Genomic DNA, 9,395 nt, shown 5'->3' with positions numbered 1-9,395 from the left:
CACGTGGCCAGTTGCATCGAGCTGTAGATGCTGGTGTAACTATTAAGAAGATTGTTTGTAGTGGGAATATGATAAGGATTCATTCCCCTGTTCAGTCTTGATAAAGTTGCATGTTCGTTCGCAAGGGATTAGATGAAGCGTTTATTCGCTAGAAAGAAAACAGGCGGGTTTAATGGGCATTCAGTGCTTAAACCTGTATTGCCTTTCATGCCCAGCATATTCAGTCGTGTAATTGTCGTTTAAATAAGTTTGTAGATTGTTATACACGCGGGACGTTTGTGTCCCTGTGGCGTATCATATGCGTGTCAACATAAGTGTTACGATCATTGTAAATTATCTATTTTAATGTGATTGAGAATATATGTTTAATGTCTTATGAGCACTATTTTGTCCTAGTGCTAATTATCTCGGAAACTTAAAGTTTTCTATTTACTGTTGTCAAGATAAATATATAAGTAATAAAGTTTTGTATTCGGATAAAATTGTGAAATGACACTTAATGTCTGGTTAGAGTGGAATAAATAAGGTCGACTTGAATAAACTTTTCCTTATGGTTCACAACCCAGTGCCAAGCTCCCTTGTCCATTACAGCATGGACCTTGTATGTAATAACATGAAAATTATGCTGCTAGTGTAAACTACGCTAGGACTTAGGGCTATGGACATATAGGCCCTTAAGTAGACGTTAGAAAAAGAAGACTACATTGCACTTCAAATATGGCATTATTTATGTTAGCTTCAAAGAATAAAAAAATTAAACAAATTTCCCTAAAAATAGAAAAGTGTTTAAATGTATTATTCTAATATGCACACAGTATTTATAAAAAATTTAAAAGCCATTATTAAATATCTTAGTATTTAAAATCTGGTTACAAAAGGAAATCTGTATAATAAAGGACGATAAGGAAAATTAGAAAATGTAATAATAATAATAATTTTCCAATAGTTCCGACTAAATCAAAAGCCAAAGAACTTGCCAGACACTCACCTTCTCATAAAAAGCCACTTCATTGCCAAAAAAGTCAAGTGAGCGAAATGTCTTCCTTCGGCCGATGTTAGGTGGCAAGCTCTTGACAATGAGTGACATTGAGTACTTCTCGTCGCCTGGCTTCGAGGCACCTTCTATCGAGATGCGCCAGACTGAGGAGAGGTAGTTGTCCCCCTTGGAGGTCGCAGAGCAGACCTTGTAGCAGGACAGGCACACGTCCTTACGCTTGGCAAACTTCTGCAGCACCTCCAGTAACACCTCTTCAGTGAACTTGGCAGAGATCGTGTGCAGCGCCTGTCGATCAGCCTCTTCTACCGCAAGTGTCGCCATGGTTACACTACTGCTACAGCTTCCACTTGACTACAGCTCCTAGGAAAACACACTACTTAGTCTCATCTCAAAATAAACTATTCAAAAATTATAATTGTACAGTACTACACATCAAGATGTTTTGATCAGTGCTTTAATGTGCAAATTCCTTATGTTTGGTAGGTTAAGCCCTTTGCACATGTCGTCTCAACAAAGGTACAGTTTGTAGCATTGCACAATGAGGATTTGTGATATACGTATATATATTTTTTTGGTGTCATAAGAATATTAAGAATCACTTTGATATGAAAGATAGTAATTATTTAATATGTAGATAAGGATAGTTCAGAGTTGTTAAGAATTGTTATTAATTACTTTGGTTAAATTTCATGGAAAGCCTTAAAATACTTATTTCCTTGAGATACTTAATTATTAATTTGAGGGTTAACTCCAGTTCATAATAATTAATTTTGATATTTGATAATTAATGTCAGTAATTGTTTTGTTTAAAGCAGTATAGATGATAATTTTACAGGACATCATTTTAAACAAAAGTTTTTAATATGGGAATTTCAACTTTGTTTACTACATTTTGAACATTGTATTTGAATTTGTTGGGTAATTTTAAATTCTATTGGATATTGCTAGTGTAATATCTTGACAATAGTCTGGAAGGTACAGAAGGAAGAGCGGACAGGTGCGACACTCTGGCGCCAGAAAGTTATTTTTCACTTTGTAAATGCGTGTTTGGGATTTACTAGAGGTGGGTCGAAAAGTATAAACCAGATACTTTGGCACTGATACGCGCCTGTATCAGGAACGGCAAATAAGTACACTTAAAAAGTATCAAGTACATTAGTATCAGTTCAGAATTCGCCTGGAACAACACCACGGCCAATGTGCGCAGAACCCGATCGTAGATGACGGTCACTTGGGCGGAGCTTGTGAAAGGGGAGGGAGCAGGAACGACGAATAAGGGATAAAGAAGGGAAACAATGTAGGGGAGGAAGCGCAGGGGAAGGCGTTGAAGGAGAGGCGCAAAGTGAAATTGTTACGAGTCGTTTGGTTATTTTCCCACATCAAAGTACGCTCAGTGCGCAGTGCGTGCACAGTCTCGTTCAATAATAAAACTACTGAAATTTTAATATTAAAAAGTACATTAATACAAGATATAATATTTATATTTGTGCACCTAACAGCTATGAAAATGCAAATAAATTCTCAGTTGACACTAATAACAGATGTAATCAACATATGGACTTTTTTTTTCCGAAAACAATTAGTAACTAGTGTTTTCATACATTAAAAGATTACGATTTTATCAATAATTAAAAAAAAAAAAACAGATACGTACATTAGTGAGCATACTATATCAATGTTTACGTTTCAAATGTTTCTTCAGATTAGTCGATGATGATTTATAACTCAGTTTGTGTTTACACAAATTACAATTAGCAAACTCATTATTTTCCGTAAAAAAATTCCACACAAATGAAGTCTTTTTCCTGCACTTATCCATTCCTTATTCCACTATAAAGATGCTAACTACAAAGCATGACAGCCCGCAACAATGTACATGGTGGTAATTAATACACGGCCAGGACGAACTGCACTGAATGTTGAACTGATTGATACTGGCTGTATCAGGCGGGCTGAGAGTAACAGAGGTAGAGAATTACCGGGCGTGATAAATAGTGTATCAGAGACACCGATACCTTTTTACGCTGGTGATGACGGCACGGAGGATGTGTACTCTGTAACGAGAATGCTGATACCTTGTCGCTTCCTGGGACCGCTATTGATCTGATACAAAAGTATCAGATACTTGTAACTAGGTACATTACTGTATCAGTATCAGGTTGGAACAGATACCGAAAATTGCTGTAACAACCCACCTCTAGGATTTACGTGTCATGTTATACGCACAGCTGTAGCAACCGTCTGGTAAGTTCTCTAGAGGCTAACACTAGCCAGCCAATCAGGGCGAGCCCTGGCGTCAAGTGATGTGCCCGTACGAATTTCCTTATATGGTCATGTTTTGGAATTATGTGCGCTGATTGGTCAGTTGGCCCACGGGGTTGCCTCCCTTGTCTTCACCTTTACAAGGGAAGGTAATCTCGTCGACCAGGTCACTTGTTGCTTGATCGTCGCCGAACTCGGTCGCGTCGTCGGCAAGTCGCAAGACAAATGGAAAATTACTAAGAGATAATTTAACGCCTAGGGGCTGGGGCAAGGCCGTATTTTTTCAACTTAAGTTCATTGTTTTTCGGACTAATTAACTAGAAAATTAGGCCCTAGGCGTCAGCATCGGCCCGATTTCGTGAGATTACGGTCCGCGATCGACGGTACCTTGAGTTATGTAATTAATTAACCAAGGGACATTACTAAGTTTTTTTTTCTTTGGCGAGTGACAAGACTCCTCGACCATAAACGGCAAGATGTATGGTGCTGTGGTATGTATTTAGACATCGTTAAAATTTGTATAAGAAAAGACAAAAACTGTGCAAGTAACGAAGTTTTTCTAACTAAATTCATTTGTTAAATTGTGTATTGAGGCCATGTAACGATGAGAAAAAACATTTTTTTTTTTAAAAATAAACAAAGATAATTTAATAAACTCTTTTATTTCCAAATAACGCAGAACCATCTTAATTCCTCAGGAACATTGTTTGTTTTGTTTTGTTACGTTTCTCTGTGTGCTTAGCCGGGCAAAACATACAACTTACAACGTAACAACATGCTGCCCTGTCGTGGGGCACCAATTTAGACACTGCCTGATGATAATAAAATTAACATTCAGAAAAACAGTAAAAACTTATCAAGTAAAAGCCAATCATGGCTAAATTAACTGTGGTAATACCTTTTGGAACATCAGCAAAATTATAACTTGTGAACGAGTGATTCGATAGTGGATTGTGTGATCTTCGTGTCGTACTTGTAAACATCAACAAACGAAAACGAGCATGAGAAGCGAGCATTCACCGTATAAGAACATCGCGAGACATCGTGGGAAAGGAATGCGACGAGAACTACATTGTAGAACATCGTAGAACAGCGCTTCGCAGAACATCGTGGGACATAATTCCAGCAACATAAATCATCTCGGTACTTCGCGGGACAACGAGGGATGAATCGCCGGAAATAGCAAGTCTAAATTGGGTAAATATGTAGTGTACGGATTAGCGCCAAAAAAAATCGTACAAATATAAAATAACTTTCATTATATGCTCTTTTACGTTCTCTTTTCATAACCGCCTGCGGAGATAAGAAATTTCAAATACTTTAGGAGATATCAAATTTTTTAATTTTCATATTTGGGCAATATTTGTTAAAAAAAAATTTTAAATTCCAAAAATACCTTTATTCTGTGCTCTTTAACTTCCTCTTTTCATTAAACCCGGCGGAGATCAGAAATTCCAAATACTTTAGGAGATATGGAATTTTTTAATTTTCATCTGTGCACTGATGCGGCGTTCAGCGGGAAGCCTACGATTCACTCATCCTTCTGGACATACCCAAATACTCACGTTGGCAAGCCTTCTTTTCTTAAAATTAGCAAGAAGTAATTAAAAATACTTTAAAACATTGTGGATGGTTGGTTATATTAGGTAAGTATAGCTACATTAAAAAAACTGTAAAATCATTTTATGGTTGCTTAGCAAATAACTTTTTAATATGTAGCTATCCAGCGCTAGGAAACAGTTTACATGATTTCACAGTATTTTTAATGTAGCTATCCTAACCAAATCAACCATCCACAATGTTTTAAAGTATTTATAATGTAGCTAACATAACCTAATTGACCATTAGTTTTCATGAGTTGCATATTTATTTACAATAAAAAAAAAAAAAACCGAAGATGCACGATCGGGCGTTTGCCTCTCGTCTGTTGAAAGAAGGCTTGCCAACGTGAGTATTCGGGTATGTCCAGAAGTATGAGTGAATCGTAGGCTTCCCGCGTTCACCATTGTTGCTTGTTTACAAGTATTATTATTTATTTTTTTCGCGACGTAGTTGAACGACTACATCACGTAAAAAGAAAATTACGCGAGTTCCTACTGTTCATCCTTTTTCCCGGTTTGTTAGGTCAGGTCAGCTACATTATAAATACTTTAAAACTAAACAACCATTAAAATTAATTTTTATTATTTTTAATGTCCGTTCAGTTTCAAAGTATTTATACTGTAGCTGACCTGACCTAATCTACCTTTGTCCCGTTTTGTTAGGTCAGGTCAGTTACATTATAAATACTTAAAACTATACAAGTAAAATTAATTGATATTATTTTTAATTTCCGTTTATTTTGAAGTATTTATAATGTAACTAACCTTACATAATGGAAAATTTCTGTTATTTAGGCATTCACGCACACAAGGCAAAATATAAAATGGCGTCTGTTTAATGATTACACAGGGCTTGTATTGCAATTATCTCCACAGGCGGTTATGAAAAGAGGACGTAAAAGAGCATATAATTAAAGTTATTTTATATTTGTACGATTTTTTTTGGCGCTAATCCGTACACTACATATTTACCCAACATTGGACAAAAACTTACATTCTTATGGTCTAAATTTTTGTATTTATAGTTGTCATTGTATCAAGGTTTTTTTTTTGGTGTTTTTAAAAGGGTTGTTTACATTTTTTATAATAATAAAAATAAAATGAGTACAGACAGTCAGGATGACCTGACGAGTTTTCCTGAAACTTCAGGAAATTCCGACCTGAATTTGAATATTGAATTCAGGGCCACAACTAGAGTCTCTGGCAACCGGGGCATGAATGGATTCATGCGCCCCCCCCCCCCCCCCCTCCACGCTCTTTTTTTTTGCACATACCACACCAATAAAGCGGATGTCCGGGGGCTTTCCCACGGAAAAATGGTGCTATTTAAGCATTTTCTATACCTACATGTAACAGTTTCTGTGCTACTGTAACTTCCATGCAAAACTTTTTACCAGTTACCAGTTGTAGTAGGAATTACAATGCAAGCGATTTCGGCACCCCCACAGCTTTGCGCCCGGGGCGTATGCCCCGCTTGCCCCCCCCCTAGTTGCGGCCCTGATTTAATTGATACAGGGGCAGTTAGAAAACGTGGAACAGCCAGCAAATGGTAGTACAGTAGAGGTTATGGGGGGGTCAGAAAGGTCTAATCAAATGTTAAAAAAATTAATGTTAATGATGCATAACATGTTACAGGGTCAGACTGAATTCAGACAGATGATGGAACAAAAATTAGATGCCTTTACACAGGAAATTGTACAAGTAAGACAATAACTAACCAAGACAGTTGAGATAGGATTTAATGTACTTAGGAATGATCTTAACGAACAAATCTCTTCCTCTGTCTGTAAAGTAAATAATTGTGAAGTGCAGATGGAGGAGGCACAGTCTAGGTTAAAAACATGTGAAGGAATAGTGGGCCCAGTTCAGGAAAATTTGATACAAACAGGTGAAACAGTTCAGGAGCATAGTAAAAAAATTTCTGAGTTGGTACAACATAGTGAGGGTGTACAAAACAGAATTGTCGAAAATCAAGATGATGTCACAGATTTACAGTTGAAAGTGGTTCAGGAAGTTAAAGGGAATATTGGAGCTAATGTTGAAAGGACGTTTACAGAAAGTTCAAAGGTGTGTGGCCAGTTGGAGAATTTTAGGTATGATGTGGGTAGAGAATGTTTACAGGAAATCGAGGAAGGGCTGAGTAAGATTAGAGGGGATGGACAGGGTAGCATTGGAGGTTCAGTTTTGACTGTAGATGAAGTGAACACTTTTGAAGGGACAGTGATTAAATTTTTTGGAGATGATCGAGGGGTCACTCCGATACAATTTGTAACCAAATGTGAGAAAGTAGTTAGCTATTTTAGGGGTTCGGATGAGCAACAGGTAGAATTGTTTATCACTAAATTGGATGGTGTTACAATGCAGTGGGCAATGCATAAGAATGAATGGAAAAAATTTAAAAAAAAATTTAATAAATTTAAGCCAGTTGTGTATGTACTTTTTTAGGATAATTCAATGAAACATTATTATGGACAATCAGCTGTGCATGTTTGATTATTGTGTAAAGTATGTTTATGTTGATATTGTAAACAAATTGTGATCAAGAATTTTATAAGGTTGGACTAAAGACACTTCACTATAGTGAATATTTTGTATATTTTTTAAATGATAAATGAACATGAAATTCCAATGAAATGTTTGGTAGTGTCGAGGTATAACCTGTTAAAGGTTATATTTGCTCTATAATCAAGTGTTAATTGTGTTCTTTGAGCTAGATTGATTTGTTACTTTTTAATTTGGTATGGAGAATTGAAATAATTTTGTGTATGTAATTTTTCAATGTTTGGGTTATAATTTAGTAAATTTGTTTTAAGGAGTTATAATCATATGAAAAGTAATGGTATGTTGTTATTGTGTTAAAAAGATATTGCAATACTCATGGTCAGGTTAATTTGTTGCAATTGTTTACACTTTGTTGATTTGTTATGGTATTTCTTTTGTATTCAATTGACACTTGTGTACTTTTTTATTTAATTTTTTATAAATTCAATCAAAACGTAGGGGGGGTTATGTAGCATTGCACAATGAGGATTTGTGATATACGTATATATTTTTTTTTGGTGTCATAAGAATATTAATAATCACTTTGATATGAAAGATAGTAATTATTTAATATGTAGATAAGGATAGTTCAGAGTTGTTAAGAATTGTTATTAATTACTTTGGTTAAATTTCATGGAAAGCCTTAAAATACTTATTTCCTTGAGATACTTAATTATTAATTTGAGGGTTAACTCCAGTTCATAATAATTAATTTTGATATTTGATAATTAATGTCAGTAATTGTTTTGTTTAAAGCAGTATAGATGATAATTTTACAGGACATCATTTTAAACAAAAGTTTTTAATATGGTATGAATTTCAACTTTGTTTACTACATTTTGAACATTGTATTTGAATTTGTTGGGTAATTTTAAATTCTATTGGATATTGCTAGTGTAATATCTTAAGAATAATCTGGAAGGTACAGAAGGAAGAGCGGACAGGTGCGACACTCTGGCGCCAAAAAGTTATTTTTCACTTTGTAAATGCGTGTTTGGGATTTACGCGTCACGTACGCACAGCTGTAGCAACCGTCTGGTAAGTTCTCTAGAGGCTAACACTAGCCAGCCAATCAGGGCGATCCCTGGCGTCAAGTGATGTGCCCGTACGAATTTCCTTATATGGTCATGTTTTGGAATTATGTGCGCTGATTGGTCAGTTGGCCCACGGGGTTGCCTCCCTTGTTTTCACCTTTACAAGGGAAGGTAATCTCGTCGACCAGGTCACTTGTTGCTCGATCGTCGCCGAACTCGGTCGCGTCGTCGGCAAGTCGCAAGACAAATGGAAAATTACTAAGAGATAATTTAACGCCTAGGGGCTGGGGCAAGGCCATATTTTTTCAACTTAAGTTCATTGTTTTTTGGACTAATTAACTAGAAATTTAGGCCCTAGACGTCGGCATCGGCCCGACTTCGTGAGATTACGGTCCGCGATCGACGGTACCTTGAGTTATGTAATTAATTAACCAAGGGACATTACTAAGTTTTTTTTTTCTTTGGCGAGTGACAAGACTCCTCGACCATAAACGGCAAGATGTATGGTGCTGTGGTATGTATTTAGACATCGTTAAAATTTGTATAAGAAAAGGCAAAAACTGTGCAAGTAACGAAGTTTTTCTAACTAAATTCATTTGTAAAATTGTGTATTGAGGCCATGTAACGATGAGAAAAAACATTTTTTTTTAAGAAATAAACAAAGATAATTTAATAAACTCTTTTATTTCCAAATAACGCAGAACCATCGTAATTCCTCAGGAACATTGTTTGTTTTGTTTTGTTACGTTTCTCTGTGTGCTTAGCTGGGCAAAACATACAACGTAACAAGTTAAGACATCATGTTGTGTATTTGTGCAGTGTCACCTAACTATTTATCATAATCCTTAGGCCATGGGTAACAAACAACGATAAGAGGACTGAACTTAAACCAGCACTCTTGAGAGCCACGAGGTCTCGTTGCTTTTCCCTGAGCATGAGCTGGTAATAACTCCCTTTCCT

At 36.1% G+C, this 9,395-nt stretch overlaps 1 protein-coding gene across 2 annotated transcripts in view; it reads right to left on the bottom strand.

The window, feature by feature from the left end:
• Positions 1 to 9,395, bottom strand: part of LOC134527388 (uncharacterized) — a 78,194-nt gene that overhangs the window by 24,841 nt on the left and 43,958 nt on the right. For both annotated transcript variants that reach the window (XM_063360039.1, XM_063360038.1), the window contains one exon: positions 989 to 1,357. In XM_063360039.1, coding sequence (XP_063216109.1) covers positions 989 to 1,318 — 330 coding nt within the window. In that variant the 5' untranslated portion in view covers positions 1,319 to 1,357. The remainder of the gene's footprint in view (positions 1 to 988; positions 1,358 to 9,395) is intronic.

This window comes from Bacillus rossius, chromosome 1 (assembly GCF_032445375.1).
Source record: "Bacillus rossius redtenbacheri isolate Brsri chromosome 1, Brsri_v3, whole genome shotgun sequence".
NCBI lineage: Eukaryota > Metazoa > Arthropoda > Insecta > Phasmatodea > Bacillidae > Bacillus > Bacillus rossius.
Note: the sequence above shows the minus strand (reverse complement) of the source record. Positions and strands in the feature narration are given on the sequence as shown.